Source organism: Hirundo rustica, chromosome 25 (assembly GCF_015227805.2).
Source record: "Hirundo rustica isolate bHirRus1 chromosome 25, bHirRus1.pri.v3, whole genome shotgun sequence".
Classification (NCBI taxonomy): Eukaryota; Metazoa; Chordata; class Aves; order Passeriformes; family Hirundinidae; genus Hirundo; species Hirundo rustica.
Genome location: NC_053474.1, coordinates 3,835,262 through 3,861,129, shown reverse-complemented (window position 1 = coordinate 3,861,129; position 25,868 = coordinate 3,835,262). Strand labels below are relative to the sequence as shown.

Genomic DNA, 25,868 nt, shown 5'->3' with positions numbered 1-25,868 from the left:
TGGCGGGGGTAAACAGGGCCGGGGGCGGGGGGCACGGCCGGGGCCCCGCCGCGGCCCCTGCGCTGCGTCCCGCTCTGCCCCGTATGGATGGAGCCTCGCAGCTTCCCCTGCCCGCTGCGCTCGCGCCCGGGAGGCCTGACAGGTAACGGGCCCCCGCGGGCCGGACGGGCCCCGCCGCCCCTCCGCCCTGACAGACACCCTCACCCGGATCCCCTTCCCTGCCCGCTGCCCCTCGGTGCCCCCTTTCCTGTCAGCTGCACCCTGTGCCCTCTTCGCTCGCAGCTACATCTGCCGGGGCCCCTTCTCTGTCAGCCGGTTCCGCGTTCCCTGGCGGCTCTTCCCCCTGTGCCCCCCTTCCCTATCAGCTGCATTGCCCCCATTCCCTTCCCGGTCAAGCACACCTCTTTCAGCCTTTTCGTGCCCTTTCCTGTCAGCTCTGCCCCTGTACTCTATTCCCTGCCAGCTGCCTGCCCTACATGCTCCAAGCCCCTGCCCTGACAGCTACATCCCCGTGTACCCCTTCCTTCTCAGCTGTCCCCCCTCACCTCCCTTTCCTGGCATTTTCGCCCACCCTCGTGTTTCCCACCAGTTCCCGTAACCCAGGCTCTGTCAGGTGTCCTCTTATTCCCCCCAGGTGTCACCCCCTTCTCTATACCAGGAGCCTGACTCCTTTTAAGGATCTCTCCCTTATCCATGCTCCCACCCCTATTTTCCCCAGGCCCTCTCTCTCACCCCCAGCCTGCATCATCTGCTGGTGCCACCCCCTGCCAGGTACAGCTCCTGCTTTTCGGCTTCCCTTTCCCCCTCCCACTCCTGGCACTGCCCTGTCCTCACATTCCTTTCCCCTTTCCTGGGTGCGACCCTGCCCTGCTCCCTCCTCTGCTCACTGTCCCCTTGTTAAAGCCTTCACAGAAACTTTCCCTGCCCTGGTGGGTGTCCAGCAGCCCCTTTTGTTGGAGAGGTGATCAGCCTCTCCTCCTTTGCCAGTTAAATGCCTTCCTGGAGCTGCTGAGCTGTGTTGGACTTGGCACTGGGATGTTGCTCGGGCTGGGCTGAAGGGTTGCCTGGCATCTTCCCTTTTCCCGGTGGATATGTGAGCTGGGGATCGAGGGGGAGGCAGGGCTGCGGTGGGAGGCTGAGCTGGAGGCTCTGTGTGGCCTGAGTGTGTCAGAGTTTCCCTGACAGTCCCCTCGTGCAGGCTCTGTCAGGGCTCAGATCTCACCTCTTCTCCTGGCTCCCTGCTCCAGGCATCTGAGGAGCTACTGCTGCTCCTGACAACTCCTTCAGCTGCAGCAAAACCTTCTTTTAACAAGGTGTTTGCTGCTAGCCAGGTCATTCCCTCTTGGTTTTTCGGGTTTCCTAAAATAATAAAAAAAATATAAATATATTCCTACATACACTTAAATATTTTAATTTGATCTGTGACCTCTTGGAAAGTCAAGGTAAAGAGGGCAGGGAAATAAGTTCTGAGGATAAAGAAGCCTCTCAAGGTGGTTTCTGGGTGGTGTTTGGATGGGTGAAATAATTTATAGATGCTGAAGGGGAGGGTCTGAGGACTCTTCCCTTGGGATGAGCTGTGTATCCAGAGGCTCGTGGTGTGCAGAGTGCTGCTTTTTCCCAATGACCTTGAGTTTGGAGCCTGAGAAACTTGGGCACATCCAAGCAGTTAGGAATGGGGTTGCTTGTTTAAAACTGCTGATTTCAGGAGTCCTGCTGCTTTGTGGAGTTCCTTGGGGCAGATGGAGCTTTTCCAAAGGGTGCTGGTGCCAAGGTTGGGGCTCTGACCCGCCCCTCTATGCAGAGCCTGTCACTCTCATGATGTTGCTGTGGGTGGGGGTTGCTCAGGTGGTTCCATGAGAGGGAAATAAAATCCAGCAAAGGAGCAATCCCCCAAATCCAAGCTGTGCTGGGAGCATTTGATGTTAAATTGATGGAATTCTCTGTGTTATCAGTGTTGAGATTTTGTTTCCAGACCCAGAGGGAGTGCTCCTCTCCGTGCCCTGGAGTACCCTTTGGAAGTGTACTTTCCCAGGAGCTTAAGGGGCTTTTAAATGACTGTCAGTGTCAACAGAGCCTGCCAGATTTGGAGCCCACTGAAATCTGTGCCTTGTTAATTTTTGACTGTGGATTTAAAGGCTGGGCATTGCGAAAGTTCTGTTTGTGCCCCTGGAGTTCCGTGTGGCCCAGGAGGAAAGTGCAGGGAGCTGCAGGTGGGATGATCCTCTGTGTGCTCCCGGGAACAGTTTGAGAGGAGGTTGTCACTGGTGGAGGTGACAGCAGGTACGGGATCCCAGGTTTTTAGTCCTGGTCTGGGGTGTTCCAGGCAGGCTTGGAGCATTGAGGGATGAGGGAAAGTTGTTCTTGAAGGGTGGTAGAGAAATGTGCCCTGGCGTCATCCAGGAAATAACCCCAAAGAGGTCACGGGAATCATGGAATGGTTTGGTTGGAAGGGACTTTAAAGATCATTTTGTTGCAGTGGCAGGAACGCTTTTCACAGCCCAGGTTGTTCCAAGCCCTGTCCTGGAACACCTGCAGGGATAGGGAGGGATGGGTGCTCTCTTACGTGTAGCCAAAGTGAAGCTGCTTTTGGGGTCAGCTCTGGTAGCAGCAGTGCAGATTTGTCCTAAATTGTCCCTCACTCTGGGACTGAATCCCTCATTCCACCAGGAGCTGGTTGTGCCAGGTTAGTTAAAAGCCACAAACTGCAGGAATGGGTTAGAGCAGAATTTGCACGGTGGTTTTGCCTAAAGAGGAACATTCTTGACCAATTTCCAAGGAATTTCCAATTCCTTTGGTGGTGACAAAGACTGACTCTTTGGAGGGACTTCATGTTTGGAAGTCTTTGTGTCTAAGAAATTGGGAGGCACAGCTTATTTTTTGGTCTGGTTTTTATTCTATACATTTTGTAGGAGATCTACAAATCTTGGGAGATTTTATTTTATTCCGGGGTCAGTTTGAAACTGGAGGCTGGATCTACCTGTACAGTGGTGGGATCAATAGTCTTAAGTGTTAAGAACACTTAATATATATTTTATTTGTTTATTTTAAACTTTTTTTTTTAATATTTGAATGAGGTAACTGTCATATCCATGGCGCCTGGAAGTTTGGGATTGTGATCACTTGTGGCTAATGCTCAAAATTTGACCTGGAATGAGAAATTTGGCTTCTTAATCCTTTTTCTGTGATTCCATGATAGTTTAAAGGTTGCCAGAGCCTTTGTAGCTGTGAAATACCTGTTGAGCAACAAAAAAATAGCAAAGGGAAAGGAGGAAAGGCTCTTGGAGCCTTCCTGGCCAAGCAAAAGCACAAGATCTGGGAGACCTTTGAGCATTTTGCAGCATCCAGTTGCCAAATCAAGCACTTTCCTGGAAAGAGAGACACCTTAGGCTCCTGCATTCCCGTTTGTCTGGGGTTTATCCAGGCCTGTTACCCAAGGTGTGATTTCATGGGTGATTTTCCTCGCCCATATCTTTTAAGAGGCAAAGTTGTGCTGATCTCCTGAGATCTGCACTCCAATGTTCTGCTGGGGCCACCTGTGAGTTAGCACAGCTGGCAGTGACTTGTCCAGAGAGCTGGGAAGTTCCACAATACATCAGTAATCCCAGGAACACTCCCAGAAATCGCCAGCTCCTGTGTGTTGCTGCTCTCACCCGGCCAGGGTGGATGTCAGAGTTCCACAGGGTAGAAAATGCTGGCACAGAGGAGTCTTTGTTGAAAAACCAGGGAATTCGGGTCTGTTAAGGAGTGGTGGTTTTAGGGGGGTTGGATATTCCTTCCCTCTGGGCGTCCTGTTTATGCAGAGGGGTTTCAGGGTATTAATGGTTTTGCAGTGGCTTATTTAGGTCTAAATTGGCCTCTTGGTGTGGGTTATTTACGGCTGTGTATTGGAGATTTGGATCTTTCTGTGCACAAACATTTTTCCACGTGCGTCCTTGAGGCTGTTGGGTGCTGTTGGAAGAGAAAGCAGCTGATTAGAAATTAGCCATAACTAGAGGTAGGAAATGCGACAAAAAAGACTCCTAAAAGAGCACCGGGGTGTTTGTCAGCCAGGAGGTGACAGCCTGCCTGGCACTGCCATAGAGGGGTCCTAAGAGAAAAATTCAATTGCTCTCAAAGAGGAAGGCAAGAAATCTGCCTGGCAGGGAAGAAGAGGAGGAAGCTGGATGTTGCTTGGAGAGGGGAGACTGTGGACAGAGCCTGGGAATGTTGTAGGGAAGCCCTAAGAAAAGTGGAAGGCTGCAGACGAGACTGAGGTGCTGAGATGTGCTGGGATATTGTCCCTGTGTCTTTAGAGGATGGACTTGGGAAGAGCCTGAGGCTGTTCCCTCTCCCCCTGTCCCTGTTCCCTGGGAGCAGAGCCTGATCCCCGGCTGTCCCCTCCTGTCAGGGAGTTTTGCAGAGCTAGAAATTCCCCCTGAGCCTCCTCTTCTCCAGGCTCAGCCCCTTTCCCAGCTCCCTTGGCCTCTCCTGGGGCTCCAGCCCCTTCCCCAGCTCCCTTCCCTTCCCTGGCCACACTCCTGCTCCTCAGTCTCTCTCCTCAAGTTTGGGGAAGCAGCTCAGAAACTTCTCAGGAGCTGCAGGCTCGGCAGATCCGCCTGCCCTTGTGCCCAGGTGCTGCTGCTTCCTCCCCTTGCTGTCCTTGGGAGCCATTCCTGAGGGAAGTGGTTGTTTTGGCTGCCCCATCCCTGGGAAGCGTCCAGGGCCAGGCTGGACAGGGCTTGGAGCACCCTGGGAGAGTGGAAGGTGTCCGTGCCCATGGCAGGGTGGGACAGGAGGGCCACTGGAAGCCCTCCCGTGGCAGCAGAGAATCAGATGAGGTTTGCCAGGACTCCTGTTCGTTGCAGCGTTTCTGTGAAATGCTCTTGTTTCAGTGAATCAGCATTTCCGCATTTGGAAGAGGAAAATTTTGGCTTGTTCTGCCTGGAAATGTTTTTTGAAGAGGATTTTTAAACTGGAGGGTTACATAGGACAAAATGAGTGTTCGAAATTTAATTTTTATTCTTTTAGTTACTTTAAAGAGAACCGTAGAAATGTCTAAATGGGCCAGGCTGTGGGATGGAAACTGGGGGAACTGCAGCATTTTTCAGGGACTGACTGATCCTTTGCTAGGCAGCCTGTGCAGCTCAGGGTTGGGACCATCCTTCTGCAATTTGAATGTTTTTTTTTAGCAGGAGTAGCCAATTCCATGGGGTTTCAATTATTTAGGTTAGTACATCAAACTCCATTAAGAGTGTGCAAAACTCTTAATTTCTCCTGGAATTTCAATTTTAACTGGTCACCCCTTTTCTCCTGCTGAGGTAATTAGGTGTTCAGTTGTCACCTCATGATTTCCAAGGAATGTCTTGCCCTTCTGGATATTTTAGGGGTGTTTTGCTGATAATCCAATGTAGTAAATGAGAGAGAAGAGGTGGCCAAAAGCATCAGTACTGTGTTTATTCACAGCATCGCCTTTGTTGGTTGTAGAGTTTGGGAAACATGACATTGGCCATGAGTGGCCCTGGAATGGTGGGAGGGAAGCCTGGAACAGGACACTGCTCCGGACTCACAAGGTCTTTGCTGGGATAGAAACATGGATTTTCCAGGCTGATAAAGTCCTGGAATTATGTTCATCATGAATTTCTCCACAAGCTGGGGAAGGCCTTGAGTCAGACATTCATTCTTCCATTGTTCCTTCCTTGAGTTTCTTCGGCAGCCTTTATTCCAAACTTCTCACTCCTCAGGCACCGCTCTTTCTGGGAAACAGAGTTGACACTGAGTGGCCTAATGTGTGATGTCCCTGCCCTGTCCCCTGCTGTGCTGTCCTGCAGGTAACTGAACACCCTCGGTGTGGATCCTGCCTCGGCTGGAATGCTTGGATGCACAGCAGCTCTTCCCACAGCTTCTCTTTGTCTGCCCCGCTGCAAGAAGATGGCAAAAGCCAACATCACCAGAGACATCATCCACAGGCAGATCAAGGTTTGTGTGAGCCCCGTGTTCACTGGTGTTTGGGGGAGAGAGGGGAGTCAGTGCTGGAGTGGGAAAAACTGCTGGTGGTGCCTTTGCTTGGGAACGGGATCTCTGTTACTTACATATTGATAAGCCCTTTAAGGAGCTAAGAGAACAAACACACAGGACCTGTCACTGTCTTTAATGGAGAGCTGGGATGAAGTCTGGCGTGACAGGAGCACAGTTCCTCTCCCTGGGCTGGTTTGCCATCAGCAGCTCTGTTCCTTCTGAGTTGAAGAGAGAAATAGAGCTGCTTGTGTTTGGGCACCACAAAGGCCCTTAGCCAGCTTCCCTCTCTGCTTTCTGTGTTCTCCCCGTGTGATCTTGCCATCAGAGGTATTTCTGACTGTAGTAAAGCTAATGATCTCTGTCACAGCCTCTCTGTCTCCTTTTCTTTGGAGAGTGCTGTGTTGGTTCCTTTGTGTAAGGAAAAAAAAACTTGTGCAGTGGTGGGATCAGTCATCTGATGGCTGCATTTGTGGAATATCAACGTGAAAGGACTGGCTGCAGCAGACACAATAGGCAATTATTGCTGGGACTCAGAGGCCTGAAATCATTTGCAGCTTTGCTGATAATCAGCATTCAGGAAAGGGATCTGTGAGTAGCCAGAATAAGGAACTGGGAGCTCGAGTGCTCACTTTGCAGTTTGGTACCAAACTCTGTTTTAAGCTTGTAATTTAATCCATGTGCAAAGATTTGTTTTGCTGCCCTAACAAGGAAGGGCTGGTTCTGTGGTTTGAGCCTTAGCCTGTGACTGTCTCAGACTGTCTGCTCTGTCAGACTTTGATGTGTGACCTTGGGAAGATTGCTAAGTCAGGCAGTTCCTTGTAGGAAGAGCAATATCCTACCCCACAGCCACTGGGACTGCAGTAGCACAGAATTATACCTGCAGCACCATGCGTGGGCCTTGCAGTGCTTTAGGAGTGCTCTCCACAAAAATACATCAAGGGGTCTGAAGTTTGTCATGGAAGCTCCTTCAAAAAGCCTGGCTTGTTTTGCCTCCAATCCTTTTATGTCTGTCTCCATTTTGTCTTCAAATAGCTTTTGGTGTGTGGAGTTCATTACTGAACGTTGGGCTGGGAAAGGAATTCAGCACTTCTGTGTCTGCTCTGGGACTACTGATGTGCTCCGAGCACCACCAGGGTGATTTTTTGGGCACCACCAGGGTGATTTAGACACTGGTGTTCCCACCTCTAAATGCTGATGACAGAGGATTAAGTTGATGAGTGTGGCATGGACTGGGACCACAGCTGGGTCAGGTCCTAGGGAAGAATCTCCATGGACGTTTAGATGTTCCATCCAAAATCTGACTTGCATTCTGTCTCCTTCATTCCTGCCTCTGCAGTTGGCCTTCTTTCATCAGAGCCATCTGCTGATGCATCTGTGAGCCCTGTGAGATCACAGGGGAAACAACTGTCCTGCTTTCCTTCACCTTCATTTGTACTGACGCAGTTCTGTGGCAGCTGTTCCCATCCCTCTGGAGCAGCCTGTGCCGTGGCACTGCAGCTCTGCCCCCTGCCTGAGTGCCCATCGCTGAGGGCAGCTGCCCACTTGCACCCCCAGTTCTTCACCCCGTGGTGCTGCTGCCTTGGGGCAGTTCTGAGCAGCTCTGCTCCAGTAGTGCTGTGCTCGGGATTGAGGTCCTGCTGAAATCCTTGCCAAGGGATAATAACAGGCATTCCCAAGTTCTTCCATATCTTCTGTTTGAGGCGCAAAGTAGGGTGAGCTCACTCTGCCTCGGTGTGGGCCTCTCAGAGCTGGTTTTGGCTCCTCAGCTGGAGCCTGGCACTGGCTTACACAGCATTTTAAATCAGTTCAAGGGCAGAGATTAAGATCTGCTCACCTGGAGATGTTAAAAGGATGGGAAGGGACTTGTCACAAGGATGTGTAGTGATGGGACATGGAGGAAAGGCCTTGAGCTGAAAGAGGACAGGGTTAGTTGGGATATTGGGAAGAAATTCTTCCCTGGGAAGGTGGGGAGGCCCTGGCACAGGGACCCAGGGGAGCTGTGGCTCCCCGAACCCTGGAAGTGCCCAAGACCAGGTTGGACAGGGCTGGGAGCAGCCTGGGACAGTGGGAGGTGTTCCTGCCATGGCAGGGGTGACCCTGGGGGCACTTTAAGGTCCCTGCCCATCCAAACCATTCTGGGATTCTGTGACTCCCTACTACAGTACAGGACCTGTGGACACCCCAGTGCCCGTTGTGACTTTTAAACTTCAAGACTCTCCTGTGAAAGGGCCGAAGGAGCGTTGTGCTTGCCGTGGTCAGTGTGGTGATTGTTTGCTCCTGCAGGAGAGGGGAGCGCTGGGCTTCGAGCGCCACTACCACGTCACCGACCCCTTCATCCGCCGCCTGGGGCTGGAGGCTGAGCTGCAGGTGAGTGTGCAGAGAGCAAACCAGCTCCTGGGTGTGCACCTTTCTGCAGGAGTGCGTGAACTTCTCTGGTTCATGAGGTAAATGCTGATTTCTTGGTCCCCCAAACTGCATTAGAGGCAGGAGTAGCTCGGTGAGAGCCTGTGTGAGCTTTGTGCACTCCCTGGTGCACCTACAGCAGAACTTTAATGGGGTGGGCACCACCTAATCACAGCACCGGTGCCTGGAGAAGGCAACTGGCAGCTGTTCAACATACTCAGCTCTAATGGGATCCCTAAGGAATGGATTGTAGTGAACTCTGGCACCTTAGAAAATATTTTAAGATTATACAGAACGTTCTGAGTTGGAAGGGACCCACAGGGATCATTGAAGCCTGAAGTGAACAGCCCCATCTGGGGGTCAAACCCACAACCTCGGCATTAGCAACACCCTGCTCTACCCAACTGAGCCAGCCTCTAACACATCAATGATCTTGGGCTGGGGGAGAAGAGGATTCTTTTGTTCCTGTTTTCAGTCCCACCTCCCACATCCAATGCTGCTCAACACTCCCCCACTTCCTGGCGCAATCGTTGGTTAATGGGGATGAAGATGGATGATGTAGTCACCCAGCAGCAAGGTGCTTCTAACAGAGCTATCAAAAGTGCATTTTCCCTGTGTTCCCAGAGTGCCTGTACATGTAATTTGTCAGCCTAGCCAAGGGCTTTGGAAGCAAAGTCACCTTTCTGTGTGTACAGCAGGATTTCAGCTGTAGCCTCTGAGACTAAACTGCCATTTTATTCAACACTACCTTTTTTAATTTGTTTCATTTTGCCTTTTCTACCCCAACTGCTCTAGCATGTCTATCTTTTCTGGAGGTGCTTATCTACCACGTGCGTGGAGCTCTTTGCAGGGTTGGAATAAAAACCCCCTGCTTTTATTGGAACAAGTTGTTATTTGTGAGGAGCTCGCTGTGTCCTTGTCTTAGGACAGCTCTGATACATCTGAAGTTTGAGTAATTCCATCTTCCCTTGCCTCCTTCCCTCAGGGTCACTCTGGGTGTGTCAACTGTCTGGAATGGAATGAAAAAGGAGAGTAAGTATGTGGCTTCGTTTGGGGAATCAGCAAAGCCATAACCCCAGGTTTTCCCAGGAGTAGGATGTAGGTCATGTTATCATAAGCAGCTGCTTCCCATTTCTAGTAAAGTGGAGCTCAAGCTCAAATTTTGAGCTGTAGTAGAGCTCAGGCTTCAAAAGAAGCTTTATTTTGTTAAATATATCTGGATATTATTAGAAATGCCCCTTTAGTGAGTTCAGAAGGGAAATGGTCAGACTAAGAAGTGGAGATTGAAGGCTGCTTCTCTTTTCTTAAGTGGTGTTATGGATTATAAAGGATCTTTAGGATTTGCCCAGCTGGTGGTGACATTTCCCCACCCCCTTCACCATGCTGTTAAAAGCTGCTGCTGGGGGACACATATCCAAGGGAAGGAGGTAGAGAATTCACCCCTCTGCAGTTTTAGAGGGAAACTGTAGAGCTACTTCCAGTAACCAAGTGGAATGAAGAGTTGCTGTGTGAGAAATGAATGAATTGGAGGAAGAGTGGGTATTTTTGCACAATGCCTCTTACTACATCCAAAGTCTGCCCTGTGATACTCTTCAGAATTATTTACCAGTGGAAATGTCATGTGCTTGAAAGAGAAGAGCTACAAGGAAATCTGAGTTTAAAAGAGCTGAGGGTTGCAGATGTCAGTTTCCTTTGGTTCAGATGCAGATGGATGGACAAGGCCAAGAGCACCTTACAATGACTTTAAAAGCAGTTTGTGGTTCACCCCATGAGCCCTGGGACTGCCTGGGCACATCTGGAGCCTGGGAATGAATGCCTTGGCTGGGCTTCAGAGATGATGTGGGGCAGTTAACACAGCCAGGATGATAAGGAAGGCAGAGGCCCTGCATTTTGTTGTTGACAAACACTCCTGTTTTCCCATCACAGTCCGGGTGAGGTGCTTCAGGCTGCTGCGTTTTCTGTGGAATTGCTCTTTGTCTGCTTTAGCTCCTAGACCTGGCTGAAGGGATGGGTGAGCAACAAGAACAGAGAGCTGAGGGAAGAGAGGAAATGGGCTGGTTAGGGCTGAATTAACTTAATGGATGTGTGTGGTCAAACAGCTCCACAGACCCAGGCACGGTGTGGAACAGAAGAATTCATGGTCCATGTTTGTCTCCTGTTCCTTTTAGCTTGTTGGCCTCTGGCTCTGATGACCAGCATACCATTGTGTGGGATCCTCTGCACCACAAGAAACTCCTCTCTATGCACACAGGACACACTGCAAACATCTTTTCTGTCAAGGTATGTGCTTAGAAGGAATGAACAGTTAACAGGAGCAGCAACCTGAGCAGTAAAAGGATAAATCCTTGCAGGGAAACATTTTCCTGCAAGCAGTTTCCCCCTCAAAAAAAGTGTAATATTTCTAATTATGAGGAAAAGGATTAAATTGAATATAGCACTTAGTTTATACAGATCCCAGGCTTACTCTCTCTGTGAATTGGAAGGAAATGGTTGTAGCAAATTGGGATGTGTGATGGAGACACTCTGGTGTGCCCTGCTGTAGCTGGTGACTCCTGAGTGTGCATACTGACCTGTGTAAAGGGAATAACATGGGTTAGCCCACGTTCCTGAAGCAGAACTCCTGCTCCATGACTGCCAGGGTGTCCATGGGAGCAGCCTCAGTGCTTCTCCAGGTGAGTCCCGTCCCTGTCCCGCAGTTCTTGCCGCACTCGGGGGATCGGATCCTCATCACCGGAGCTGCAGATTCCAAGGTGCACGTCCATGACTTGACTGTCAAGGAGACCGTGCACATGTTTGGGGATCACACCAACAGGGTGAAGCGGATTGCCACGGCTCCCATGTGGCCAAACACCTTCTGGAGTGCAGCAGAAGATGGCTTAATCAGGTACAGAATTCCAGTGGGTTTGGTTTTGAGAACCATCACAACGTGTGCTGTGCACAGACCTGAAGAGAGGCTGTCTCTGTACTAAACAGCTTAAGCTCATCTCTCCTTTTCTTACAACTGGAGAGATTTATCTTGTAGAGTCTTACTTTCCTCAACTCCTCCATTTTCCTCATTGCTGGAAAGGGAGGAAAGAAGCAGGTCGTGACTTGGGAGTTTAATTTGGAACTTGAATAAATCCGTGCACATTATAGATCTGCTCTTAATGATTATCCTGGTGCTGAGCCCTAGTGTGTATTGAACTGAGGTGCTTCCAATAACCTGTGGCACAAATGACTGCTGTCCATGTCCTTGGTGTCATCTCTCTCAGCTGTGTCAAGAGGGTTTTCGGCTGGATGTTGGGAGAAGGTTCTTCCCCCAGAGGGTGGTGGGGCACTGGAACAGCTCCCCAGGGCATGTCACAGCCCCAAAGCTGCCAGAGCTCCAAGAACATTTGGACAAGGCTCTGAGGGACAGGGTGGGATTGTTGGGGTGTCTGTGCAGGGCCAGGAGCTGCACTGGCTGATCCCTGTGGATCCCTCCCAGCCAGGACATTGCCCGAGTCTCTTCCTGCTGCTTCTGTTTACCCCGTGATGTGCGTGCCTCACCCCCTTCCCTTCGCAGGCAGTACGACCTGCGGGAGAACAGCAAACGTTCCGAGGTCCTGATAGACCTGACTGAGTACTGTGGGCAGCTGGTGGAGGCCAAGTGCCTGACAGTGAACCCCCAGGACAACAATTACCTGGCCGTGGGGGCCAGCGGGCCCTTCGTGCGGCTCTACGACATCCGCATGATCCACAACCACAGGTAACAGCACCCGGCTGGCCGGGCAGATTTCTGGTACAGGCATCTGGGCAGGGCTCTGCTGGGAAGAGGGGCTTGCAAGCATCCAGCACTCACCTGCTTCTGGGAAGTTTTGCTCTGTTTTCTCTATCACCCAAAGCCTTTGTGATGAGTACGCCGGGATGGTGTGAGGCTGGTGACCCCATAGCTGTGTGGGCAGCAGGCCTGGTCCTCGTGGGTGGACGAGGAAAGCCAGCGCAGATGAGGCTTCCAGCAGCTGAATGCTGTGGTTATCATAAGGCTGTTCCTCTCTCTGGGTAGGAAAAGCATGAAGCAGAGTCCTTCAGCTGGAGTGCACACGTTCTGTGACCGGCAGAAGCCCCTCCCGGACGGGGCAGCTCAGTACTACGTGGCAGGTATGGGCCCTGCACTGGGGGGCACTGGGGGGCTCTGGGGGCACTTCACAGCCTGAAGAAACAGAGTTCTCCCCACCACACACAAACCCCCTGCTCAGAGGATCTCTTCCATGGGATGTTCCATGGAGCTGCAGGTTATTTCACTGGCGTGGTGAGCTAGCCTTGCTGCTTTTTGTCCAGCATAAATGTGTGCTTGTCACTCCTGCTGGACAGTGAAGGATTGGATGTAACCTGGGCTCTATAGGCTTTCCTGGAACTGGTCCCAGCAAAGCTGCTGTTCAAAATCTTTTTGGCACAGAATTGACTTGTCCTTGTCCTGCAGATGAAAAATCAGTGATGCAGTATCTGAGCAATCTAGATGACATTTTTCTCCAGTGCTCATTATTTACTATCTTTTACCCCAAAATGTTTGTGATTTTTTTTTTAAATATCTCAGACCAGCATGTTCTGCAGACCAGTTCTGACAGTGCTGCTCCTGATGAGTCCCACTAGAGGATTCCTCAGGTCCCCTGAATTGGTCATGCAACACATCTGCTGTCTGAAGAACAGAACCTGTGTGTGAGCTGAATATTGAGGAGCTTTGGTTTCCTTTTGTGCTGAGGGCTTTATTAAGGAAACCTAATTAGGGGGTTGAGGATGGAGGTATTTGCAGATGGCTGCAAATCACAAAAGCCAAATCCTAGTGAATCCCTAAAACTGAGATTTGCTGGGTTCTGCAGGCTCGTTGTTAACAAGGCAGTTATAATTCTTCTCTTCATGTGGAGGTGGCTGTGCAGAATTGGAGTCATGGAATCACAGGATGGTTTGGGTTGGGAGGGACCTTAAAACACACCTTGCTCCACCCTGTGCCACCTTTCACTAGACCAGCTTGCTCCAAGCCCCATCCAGCCAGGCCTTGGATGCTTCCAGAGGTGGAGAACCTGTGAAGAGGCACCTGTGCATGTTTTGGTTCCTCATGGAAGGATCCAGTGAACAGTGGGAAATGGAAAACCCCGTAGGCGCTTGTGCTCCGTGGCTTTGCTCTCATGAAAGGGAGCAGCTGGGGTGGGACAAAGACAACAGTTAAGAGTTACACCAATAATTATGGACTTGTCCTGTCCACAGGGCACCTCCCGGTGAAGCTTCCAGACTACAACAACCGGCTGAGGGTCCTGGTGGCCACCTACGTCACCTTCAGCCCCGACGGCACCGAGCTCTTGGTCAACATGGGAGGGGAGCAGGTAAGGAGGCAGGAAACCTTCACAATGGCTCGCTGGACGTTGTTGTGTGCTGTTGAAAACAGGTACAGCAACTTCTCTGTGGGTAATGTGATTGATTTTAAACTGCTTTCTGATTAATTCAGACAAAATACTCGGGATTAGGGATATGTTTGTTATGCTGTCAGTGATCAGAGTTAAACCACATTCTGTTGTGGTTTTCCAGTTCACATTTCACTCGCTGGAAGAGGAGAAAGAAAACAAACAAAACCAGTTCTGGAACTGACCTTTGTTGACCTAGAAAGGATTTCATAACTCATTCTTGAAACATCAAACTGCTTCTGTAATAGAATGTAGTGAGTAAGGAACATGGAGAAGCAAAGGCCTTCACCTGGAATATTGATTGCTTTAATTTTAAGCTGTGGGTGATATTCATGGATCTTTTGTAAAGCCTATCAATGGAATGAGAAAATCCTCCTGACAGCATTAATCAGCGTGGATTAAACAGGACCTTTGCTTGTGGGCAGGCTGCACTGTGTTTGTCCTCTCCAGCTCTTTCTCACATGTGCACTCACTCCCTTTAGGAGAAGGTGAGCCCTGGTTCTGGCCTGGGCTGTCCATTCCTGTCCCAGTACAGCTGTAAATTAGGATTTCACCGAGCTGCCTTGGGAGTTTCTTGGGAAATACTGATTTCATCTTAGAGAGACGTTTCCTCAGTGTCCCAGCTCTTTCCTTTCAACAGGTGTTTGGTTTCTTCATTATCATTGTATTAACTGACATATCTTAGTTGCTTAATTGAAATATGAAGCTTTCTGAGCAGGTTGTCGGTGATCAGGTCATCTTTTAAGTTCTGCAGTTGTGGAGTAAGACCAGTTTCCTGTTTCTCAGTGTTACTCTCTCTGAAATGGGCTGGACTGGGACACACCCCAGTTACTGCTGCCAACCCTTGGGTATCCATCTATAAAAAAGATTCCCAGTGAGAAAATTGGAAATAGCAAACACGATCATGGAACTGTGTACCTACAGAGCACCTCTTTTATTTCTGACTTGAGCATCTTGGTTATGGAGACTTGTCTCATGCTCTTATTTTTCCTTTCCTCAGGTCTATTTGTTTGATCTGACATACAAACAGCGACCATACACTTTTCTCCTCCCAAAGAAGTGCCACGCTTCAGGGGGTAAGTGTGATGCTGTCACAAAGGGAGCAAACAGCAGAGTGGAGTTCTGTGCTACACAACTCATTTTCAGGGTGCAGGAGGAGAATGAAGCAGGGTGTGGGCGTTGCTGGGCTGTTTCTGCAGTGCAGTTCATACCCTGAGTTCCAAAATCCTTCTGCAGTGGGACAAAACATGAGGGCAGGAACGACCTATGGAGAGGGGGGTGTGTGTGAGTTGAGAGTGCCTAAAGCTGTGCTCAAGGATTAAGCAGACTTTTCTGTGGTTGAGGTCCTGGTAACCTCCCAGACTGTTCCAGGACTCCATGATACTCCAACTGGCCTGAAATCAGTCAAAGGTAATTCCCCTCAAGCTGTCCTCACTGTGTGTGAGCACTTAGTTCTGTTTATGTCTGGTTTTCTGATCTAGAATTGTATTGTAGATTTAGGACACTGTATATAGATTTGTAAGTCTAAGAGGAGAAATCAAATGCCAGTGGCTGGAGCAGGTGGATTCGTAGAAGTTTTCTCTCTGCACTGAATGGGGCTATGGTGGTGGGTTGGCCCTGCTGTAAAATAAACCCTGAGTTTGTAGAATCTACATTGATATTTAGCAGGTCTGTGTTTATCTTTTTCTAACCTTCAGAAGTGCAGAATGGAAAAACTTCTACCAATGGAGTGTCCAATGGGATCCATCTCCACAGCAACGGCTTCCGCTTGGCCGAGGGAAGGGCACACGTGAGGTGAGGGCACAGCTGCCTCTCCGGGGGCGTTCTGTGGCTTTGTCCTTGTCCTTTGCCTCTGACAGGGCGAGGTGCTGCCAAAAAGGTGTGAAGTGCAAGTGCCTTCCCCTGTTCCTGGGCTGCCAAGTGGCCTCTGTCCTTGGGGCTGTGAGCAGGAGTCAGACCAGGCAAGAACATCCTGGGAGAAATTGTCCGTGAGGCTCTTCCCTCTTACGATGAATTAAGGTGGACAAAACTAAGAAATGATTCTTCAGGCCTGGAAGCAAAGTGTCCTGAGTGGTGGTTGCTTCCTGGCCTGCAGGAGCTGTGTGTTGATAGTGGCAGAGGCTGGCAGGTGAAGGAGCCTTGCTTCCCTTGGCCGTTTTTCGGGCACTTGCTGCTGCAGACTGAGCTGAAGCAGCCAGAATTGTTCTGTGAAAACAACACTGGATCACTATTGCCATTCCTAGCACGGGAGCTGGGACTGGATGGAGCCTCTTGAATTGCTCCTGCTGATTTCCTTCTTTAAGACCAAAATGCAATTGGGGCGAAGGAGCAGCAGCACATCTCGGTGGCTGTTTTTCTTCCAGCTGATGAGACTTGGTTCGAAGTCAAGGCACTTATTTAATACCATATATGGGTAGTCTGGGTTCCTCCAAAGTCACTTTGTGGATTGTTTCAGCTCCTCTCCTCTAGATGGCCCCTCCACCGCAGCAGCAGGAATGGGGCTGGAATTTTGGGTTGCAGAGCATGGGCCTGGTGAGCTCAGTACTGAGCTTCTGCGTGTGCATTGTTGTGCATTGCTAAAAGAGGATTGGAAACGTTGTTTATGCAGTTGAAACAAAGACGTGTATTGGTGAAGTCTGATGCTTAAAATACCCATTGCTCAAATTGGAGCGTGTCTCTGTAGATGGAGAAAAGATGGAAACAGTCAAGTGATGGTCGCAGTGGTGTAGTGAGACTGCCAGAGGCTGGTGAGGCCCTGGCACAGGGTGCCCAGAGAAGCTGTGGCTGCCCTGGCAGTGTCCAAGGCCAGGCTGGATGGGGCTGGGAGCAGCCTGGGATATTGGAGGGTGTCCCTGCCATGGCAGGGGGTGGAATGAAATGGGCTTTAAAATCTCCTCCAACCCAGACTATTCTGGGATTCTGTGGTCAAAACCTAACTTTCCTCTTAAACTTCAGTTCCTCCGTTCCAGAGTCCCTTCCGCTTTTTCCTGAATCCTTAATTAGGAAGTCCAGCAAGCATTAGCTCAGCTGGAACTAAACACTGCAGACTCTGACCTGGAGTGAAGGACGTACAACTCACCTGTGCTGCTCCCTTCTTCCCCTGCAGCCCCCAAGTGGAGTTGCCCCCGTACCTGGAGAGGATCAAACAACAAGCCAACGAGGCCTTTGCCTGCCAGCTGTGGACCCAGGCCATCCAGCTGTACAGCAAAGCTGTGCAGAAGGCCCCCAACAATGCCATGCTCTATGGGAACAGAGCTGCTGCCTACATGAAGCGCAAGTGGTAAGAGGGCAGTGCCACTGCAGGTGACTGCCAAGGGCCACCCTGGTGAAGGGCCTGGTGTCCCTCTGCCAGGTGGGGCTGGGGTTATCAGATTGAAGCATAATTGGGCTCCTCTGGCACAAAGGGATGGCGCAGCAGTGTGTGCTGGACAGATTCTGGGGAGGCACAGCTGGTGGGCAGCCCATTGTTTCATCTGCTGATGTGCTGTGTGAAATCCTGATCCTTTCCTGTTTAGAAAGAAACCCAAAATCCACATCTGATTCACAGCGCTCTGGGTGTCTCCAAGGGTGTCTGTGTTTATTTGGGTGGTTCTGATTTGCATTAAAGAAGGGCTCTTAAATCTGCTGTCAACACATGACGTAATGGTGACTGTGCTTTATAACATCTCATGACAGAAGGTTGTTTTAGGGCTGCTGGGGTGGCTTTGGTTGCCGCTTTATTCAAGTACCTCACACTGCAGACACTCAGACCTGGTGGTTCCTGTGTTACCCCAGTTAATCCACACTCCTTTGACTGGAAACAAACCTCTGGGAGGGATCTGGGGAGGTGGCAGGTCCTTGCAGTCCGGAGGGGATTCTGCCCTGCTGGTTGCAAAACACCCTGTCAGCCTCTGCAGTAGGTAATGTCTGCTCTGACCAGTGGCCAGAGCTGCATCTGCAAGATACAGCTGAGTTATTTTAGTGCCTGTCCCCTTGAGCGGAGTAAGACTGAGTACCATGACTTGCCATTAACATATTTAAAATAGCTGTGGTCCTTCATCTCCATTTGCTTTGTGAGGATATCCTTCTCCTCTCCCTGCTGAAATCCCCACTATGAATTCTCCTCTCTTCTTGCCAAGATAAAGAGCAGCCAGCAGTTGTTGTGACTGTTGGTAACTGGCCTACTGGCTGTTTTGCAATAGCAGAGATTTGGGAGCTGCCTCAAAAAGACCTCAGTGTTCCAAAGGAGAAGAACAATAGGTTGGGATTAAGGGATGGAACACAGAAGCTGAGTGCTGATCTCATGCATGACATTTTTCTTATAGGAATCGTTTTTCCCGAAGGGCGTTGGCACATCTGAACCTCTCGGTGTGTCAGCTAGTGCTTTGCCACAGTTTTGGGCAGCAGGAAGATGTGAAAAATATACACACAGTGGGTTACTGTGGCGTGCAGGGGGTAGGATTTAAATAGCACTGAGGTGATGCCGTCCAGGTGCAGAAAAGGGGCACTTTTCTGCTAGGAACAGTTTGTGGAGTGTGGAGAAGGTGGCTGGGATGTCACTGAGCAGGAGGAGAGGCCGACAGTGACCCAGGCTGAACCACCATTTGTCTCTGAGGTGTTCTTGATGTCTGGAGCAGGAACAGGTACAGGCCACCTTCAGAATCCTGCAGCTCCTGCTTTGGCCTCATTCTCTGAATAACAGAGAGAGCAAGAAAAAAGGAAAGTCTGTAATTTCCTAATCTCCCCTTGTTCATCTCCCTTAAGATGCTGCTTGTATTTTCCAGCACTTCCAAGGCTGTCCTTTGAAATTTTGCTCTTAAAAGCCAACTGCATCCCCCTCTGGATTGCTTTCAGCAGTCCATGTTGGCAGTACTTAGCTGATTTCTAGTTTTGCACAAGCTGAGTCAATCCTGTAACAAAGGGAGAAGCCAGAGCCTGCTTTACGTCCCAGCATGTCCATTTTCACACCAGCCTGTCGGGCTGCCAGTGCTGGTAGTTGAGCTTGAAGGATGTTTGAGGGTGGCAGAGCAGTTTAAAAGCCCAGCCAGGTGTGCAAATGTGACACATCTGTCTGTCATCCTAACAGGTAACTTGCATTCCCTCCTTCCCTGACTGAGAGTGGCCTGTTGCTGCGAGTCCTGAATTAACCCTGGCAGTGCTGCAAAGAGCCCTGGGGAGCCGTGTTCCTGCTGCAGATCTCATGGGCAGGGCTGTGCTGGGGAGTGGCCAGTACCCACCTGCACAGGAGGGAGCTGCAGGGGGAATGGTTTGCAAAACATGCTCCTGCAAGATTTGGAGCTCCCCTTAATAAGTCCAGACACTGGGACACCCCTTCCCTGTTCCACCTGTGCGTGAGGAGGAGCTTCTTTACTGTGAGGGTGACAGAGCACCGGAACAGGCTGCCCACAGAGGGTGTGGAGTCTCCTGTACTGGAGATACTCAGAAAGTGTCTGGACACAATCCTGAGGAAATGTGCTGTAGGGAGCCCTGTCTGTACAGGGAACGTGTCCTGCATGAGCTGCAGAGGTTCCTTCCAACCTGAGCCTTCCTGTGGTTCCCTGACAGAGGCTTCACGTGTTCTAAAATGGGTGCTCTGTGAATTCATCATGTTCTTGGGAGTGTTTTGGACCTCGGTAGGTGCAGTGCACGGAGTCCTGGAATGGTTTGGGTTGAAAGGGGCCTTAAAGCCCATCTCACCCATTCCCTGCCATGGAACAGGGACACCTTCCACTGTCCCAGATTGCCCCAAGCACTGTCCAGCCTAGCCTTGGACACTTCCAGGGATGGGGCAGTCACAGTGGGGCATGTAGGTTACAAGTACGAAACATTATTATTATCATTATTATTAATATTATTAACCATCAAATGGAGCCTTGGCGCTCTGGTGCTGAGCCATTGAGGCTCAGTGCTGGTACCCCGGGTGTGTCAGCCCTGCCAGCCTGAGCTGAGCACCACACAAGGCTCAACAAGTCCCTTCTGCTTCCAGAGCAGAGCCAGGCACAGCCCCATTGCCACAGCCCTGAGCTCAGGGAAACCGGGCTGCAGACAGGACACAGATACCCAGTTCAGTCCATCTGCTGGAGCACTTCTAAAACTCCAGGGTTTTTTTCTCATACAGGTGAGAAAAGGCTCCTGCTTGAGCCCTCTATCCCTTTGCGGTGGGAGGTCCTGCAGCCGCTGGCCGGGGGCTCTGTGGGCCGGAGCTGTGCCGTGTGTCCACACAGGGGCACGATTGAGCTGTGACAGGGAGCCCGCCTGGCACGGGAGGGCTGTGCTGCCTGGCCAGAGGGCTGCTGCATCCTCCATCTTCAAAGGACTTCCCGAAATGTGCTGCAGCAGGGAGCTCTGCTCTCTTGGATTTAAAATGGCAGGTCAGGGCTGGCAGGGCAGCCTGGTGTGGTCACATCCCAGAGCTGCCTGTGGGCGTCTGCAGAGGCCTTGGGGAGGCTGGGCTGGGTCAGGTGGTGCCCCCGAGTCACAGTGAGTGCTGTCAGTGAGCTCCTGGGGTGTGGGATTGTGTAGAGAGCTGGAAACAACAAGCTGTGGAGTGAAATGAGGGCTGGGAAGCAGCAGTGGAAAATGTTTGCTGTTGCTGCCTGGGCTGGCTAATCCACGGCTGTTTTCCTCAGGGATGGGGACCATTACGATGCTCTGAGGGACTGCTTGAAGGCTATATCCCTAAATCCATGCCACCTGAAGGCCCATTTCCGCCTCGCCCGCTGTCTCTTTGAACTCAAGTATGTGGCAGAAGCGCTGGAGTGTCTGGATGACTTTAAAGGGAAGTTTCCAGAACAAGCACACAGCAGTGCCTGCGATGCACTAGACAGGGACATCAATGCTGCCCTCTTCTCCAAGAGTGATAACGGTGAGTGCTGCTGCTCCTGGGCTTCTCCAAGGTTACACTGAAATCTAATGAGCACACAAGGACTTTTCCTCCTTAAACTGCCCCTCTAAAGTAAAGCTCCAACTTGTGAGAGAGATTGATTGTTGCTGTGCACAAAAACTGGCCTGAGCCTGTTCTTTCCTTGTGCCTGATCCTGGCTTGCTCTCGAGTGAGAGTGTGATAAAAGGAGCCTGATGCAGCCAGGAGATAATCTGGAAGGAAGGAAGCTCGTGCTCTGAGCCCAGCTCCCTGCCGGAATCATTCTTAACTCTTCTCTAAGGCTGCTGGGGTCTCCTGGGGTGCGTTTTGCTTAGGATTCCCCCAGTGGTGCTGAGGGAAATGTGTTGTCCTTGCAGCTGAAGACAAAAAGGGGGGTGGCCCCATCCGGCTGCGAGCCACGGGCCGCAAGGACTCCATCTCTGAGGATGAGATGGTGCTGAGGGAGCGCAGCTACGACTACAAATTCCGATACTGCGGCCACTGTAACACCACGACAGACATCAAAGAGGCCAATTTCTTTGGCAGGTATGCTGGCAGGTGGTAGCAGTGTTGCAGGACAGGAGTGAGCAGCAGCTGGATGATCTGTTCCACGGAAGCCTCGCGTTACTGTTCAGAAAATGACATGGACGCTGCTTTGGAGGGTTGGGATGAGCTGACAGGAGCTCTCCTCCCGTGTTGCTGCATGAGCAGCTGATGAGGAGCAGATCCGTAGAGGATGTGGTTGGGCTAGCACTTCAGAAATCCATTTGGGATTGAAAACAGGGCTGCTGGGGGTGCAGGGAACCAGCATGGAGAGCTTTATCTGGATGTGTAAGTGTGAGGGGTGTCAGCCTGCAGATGATAGAAGCCATGTGAAATTCTCAGCCTGCTGGAGCCTGGCTCTCGGGTGTGACCCCCGGGCTCTGCTCCTCTGCCCTAGCAATGCCCAGTACATCGTCAGCGGCTCGGACGACGGCTCCTTCTTCATCTGGGAGAAGGAGACCACCAACCTGGTGCGTGTGCTGCAGGGAGACGAGTCCATTGTGAACTGTCTCCAGCCTCATCCCAGCTACTGCTTCCTGGCCACCAGCGGCATCGACCCGGTCGTGCGACTCTGGAACCCCAGGCCGGAGGTAAGAGCCACAGTCGAAGCCTCCCTCGTTGTGGGATGCTCTTTCCCGCTGTCTTTTCCCTCTGGGATCTCCCATTGCAGCAGCAGGAACAGCCCCTCCTTGGTCCTGAGTGCTGCCCCTGGGTGTCTTGCAGAGTGAGACCCTCAACGGCCGCGTGGTGGTGGACATGGAAGGTGCTTCCCAAGCCAACCAGCGGCGGATGAACGCCGACCCGCTGGAGGTGATGTTGCTGAACATGGGGTACCGGATCACAGGACTGACCAGTGGTGGGGCTGGAGGCTCAGATGATGAAGACAGCTCAGAGGGGCAAGTCCAATGCCGGCCCAGCTAAAACAGAACTGCCTCTCCTTCCTCTAAATGTTTGGCTGAAAGGGAACCGAGTTTCCTTGGTCCTGAACTTTCTCTGGTGAATGACTGCACTGTTTCGCACTATGCACAGGGTAGGACCAGCTGGCAGGGGCAGGAGCGGCCGTCTCTAAACCATCACCTCCTCCTCCTCCATGGCAGTGCAGTCTGGGGTTTGCCTTTAGTGGAATTTAGTCCCAACAGGGGTCTTTGAGTTGTCTGTGAGCAGTGTAACTGGTGATTATTTTTCCAGAGCTGCTGTATGATCTGGTACAGGGGCTGTTGCCTGCATTGCAGGGGGGATGTTAAATTCCTGAATAAAATACAAACTTAGGGCAGGGGTTATGGAATGAATTTACTGCAGTGATTTTGAAAGCTTGACTGTGCTACCAGCCTGTCCAGAGGCCCCCGGTTTACGGTTGTTGGCCATGAAACACCTGTTTTGTCCCGTAACATTTTCCTTCTGGCTTCCATCTCAGACACGTCAGCAGATGTAGCTGTGCTCTAATGAGGACTGGAGGTTGCCTGTCTTGTCCCCTGTCTTAGCTGAGGGATCAGTGGAGGCGCTGGGTGTGTGCAGCTCCACGGGGCACAACGAGCTTGCCCAGTTCTGATGCTCCCTCCTGAGGTCCCTGAGCCCACGGAGGGAGGTGACAGCGATGGGCACAGGTTGGATCAGAGGCCTAGGACTTGTGTAGCTAAAGCTGCTGAGGAAAGGGGCAGGTGACAGCACCTCTCCATTGCCCAAGGTGTGTAGCTGTGTCTGCTTTCTCCTCTCCGCATCACCTGTGCAGGAAGGAGCTGAGGCCGTTGTCACCGTGTGAATGATGCAGCTACACTCTGGAGTTGTCAGAAGCAGCATTTCTGTGCAGCTGGCTGTTCTGTCTTGGCCAAGGTGGGCCTTCCCTGCCTCTGTCGGTGTAACATCAGATGGAATTGTGGTCCTCTCAGGAACCCTCCTTCCTCTTCCCACTCCCCATGCCCTGACTGGCTGCAAAGCCAGGAGCACACCTGGAAACACAGCACTGTACTTCCATTCCTTCCCCCTCCTGTAACACAGCCCTGTTTTCCCCTCTCGCAGTTGCCAAACACTAAATACCCCGCAGATCTTACACAGCTGTGCTACAACCACCTCTGGAGGTTGTTTTTTCTAGGACTATCAACTAAGACCAAAGAGCCCCTGGAGATCTGAACCGCTCTGCGCTGTCTCATGTCTCTTCCTGCCGAAGGTCTGAACATGTTAGCCTTGGTCCCAGGGGTGTGAGGTGTGTGTCTGAGAGTGTGTGCGCATGTGTGTGTGCTGTTCTTCCATGTGGTGCAATCCCTGGTCTTCCTGTTGCTGCCGTGGAAAGATGAGAGGCCTCCCTTTCCTCCCCTGGCTGCCTCTGGCTGCCAGGCACTGCTGAGCGCAGCTGCACGGGGCTGCCTGAGCCAGGGCTGCCTCTGCCTTCCAGAACAATCCTGGAGATGAGCAGGGAGAGAGGTCAGCTGGCAGCCTCTCTCCAAGGACGCTGTTCCCTGCAGGGAGAGAGGGCTGGGAGCTGAGGGTGCCCCTCAGACAGAGACTCGCCTGCTCTGTCCCAGGGTGAAGCCCCAGCGCGCCCTGGTCCCTCAAAGGGTCCGGCTCCCCTGTGCTCTGCCCGGCTGTGGTGGCGGGATCAGCCTCCCCTCTCCTGCTGAGGCAGAGCTCACCTGGCCCAGGTGTCCCTCAGCTCCAGGGGCAGGTTGGTTTGTTTCCACGCAGTGCCCGTGACTGTTGAGCTCACCTGGCTGGGGGCAGAGCCAGGTGCACCCCCGGCATTTGCTGCTCTTCCAAACCCAGGGGCAGCAGGAAATTCTCCTCACTTGGGTGGCTTTCTGACATGATCTGCCCTTTTCTTTTTTTGCTTAAGGCTTCCTACCAGACGCATCCTCTTTTTTTTTTCTTCTTTTTTTTTTTTTTTGTTTTTTTTTTTCTTTTCTTTTCTTTTTTTCTTTTTTTCCCTCCTCCCACTCAAACTTTTTTTCAGCTTTCAGTAGACAATGTCTGCAGACTTTGATTTTTAAACTGAGAGACTGAGATGGAAAGCTCTGAAGAGAACAGGCCTCTCCCTCCCCATTCACCTTTTGCTGTGGCAGCTATTTTTTGGGTTTTTTTTTTTACCTTTGTGAGACAGTGCAGCTCGTTTACCTGCCAGTTGCAGTGTGAAAGCAACCAGATTCCCTGCCTCTGCAGTGGGTTGCTGTTTTTAATGGCTGCTTTGGTTAAAAAAAAAAGAAGATTAATAATAATAGGAGAGAAGGGGAGAGAAAAATCTCTCTGCCTCTAGCCCCTTTTCCCCTTGCTGTGGGCAGATTACCTTCTTGTCGCTTGTTAACGAGGAATTTGTATTTATTGGTGAAGGAAAAAAAAAAAAAAACAAACATGCTGGGGAAGTCAGGAGAAGATGTTGCTTTATTGACCTCTGCTGTTTACTTCAACCCCCTCTTTGGGAAAGCTTCTTCCTGCTCTTTCTGGTTAACTCTTTCTAGCCTGGGATATGCAGGGATGCCTCCTTTATTTTTGTATTCTAGCAATGGGCTCTCCGTTAGGAGACTCTAGGATTCTCTTAGTGTTGCAGTGACCATTGCTTCTCGCTTTTTTGAGTACTAAAGACGATCATCTCGTAAACTTTGCCCCTGCAGTTGTAGAGGTAACACACGAGCCTTACTGCCCTCATTAGAAGGAGCAGAAAACTTGTTTCTCTGGTCCCTGGAAGAGAAAGGGTTAAGCGATTAAACAATTCTTTGTTCTAGTTCTTTCCTGGTGTCGTTTTGTTTGGGGGATCGTTGTGGCTTTGTTCTTTCTCCTCCTGAGGGTGGGCAGAGGGTGGCCCGGTTGGGCCAGGTGCTGTCTGTTCTTCAGAAAATAAAAGCTCCAAAAACTTGCGTGGGAAGGGGGCTGGGGAGCCCAAAATGTGACCCTGAGTTAATTTATCCAGGTTTGGGAACTCAGAGCTGTCGGCGGAGCGAGGGTTTGGAGCTGGCAGCATTGGGATGGGAACAGCTGCGGGGAGGAGGGGAGAGAAACACATCCTGAGGGCTGCTGCAGCATCCCGTGTCTGAGGGGCTCTCGGAGACAGCAGAAGTGTAAAATCCTGGTGAGGGGCAGCTGCAGGCACAGAGCCCGTCCTGCCTTGGGGCTGCACACCCAGGGTCACCTGCCGGAGTCACCCATGCTGAGGGGCCTCCCGAGAGGTTCCTGTGCAGCAGCAGCGCGTTCCCTGCCCTGTGTGGTGTGTCCAACGCCAACCTCTGCACACAGAGGTGGTCCTTTGCTAAAGGATTTCACAAACTCGCTTCTTCCCCCGGCTTCCCTGCTGCAAAACCTCCCAAATGTTTCCTTGCTCTCCAAGCTGCAGGCCTTGAGGGAGAGTTGGAAAACCGGGCTGTTATTTTCAGAATCCATTTGAACTCTTAAAAATTCCTGTTGGACACCTTTCAGCCGAAGGTCTTTTGAGGCCTCTTCATTTCAAATCCTGTCTGATATAAATTATTGCTTTAAAAGGCAGCTCTGCTGTAACAAAGCAATGCGCATCCATAGCTGGAATTGGCAATCAGCTAATTGGGTCAGCTCTTGGAGTGAGTGGTTAGAAGCTGAGTGTTTGAATTGTGGGTGGAAATGGGTAGAAGGACCCAGAAAATTAGTTTTATTTGTCATTTGGATGAGAGGATTGGGTTGAGGAGGCAGAGGAGGGATATGCTCTGGGATGTGGG

The 25,868-nt window shown here is 51.2% G+C and overlaps 1 protein-coding gene across 1 annotated transcript; it reads left to right on the top strand.

Annotated features, from left to right (window-relative positions):
• On the top strand, positions 1-24,907 carry WDTC1 (WD and tetratricopeptide repeats 1). The gene is made up of 16 exons (XM_040086120.1): positions 1-142; positions 5,808-5,955; positions 8,278-8,361; positions 9,383-9,429; positions 10,566-10,677; positions 11,094-11,281; positions 11,942-12,124; positions 12,422-12,516; positions 13,621-13,736; positions 14,815-14,890; positions 15,512-15,608; positions 16,921-17,094; positions 20,423-20,658; positions 21,033-21,201; positions 21,596-21,788; positions 21,922-24,907. The coding sequence occupies exons 2-16, from the start codon at positions 5,848-5,850 to the stop codon at positions 22,117-22,119; spliced, it is 2,076 nt and encodes a 691-aa protein (XP_039942054.1). The 5' UTR covers positions 1-142; positions 5,808-5,847; the 3' UTR covers positions 22,120-24,907.
• Positions 24,908-25,868: the final 961 nt, after the last annotated feature.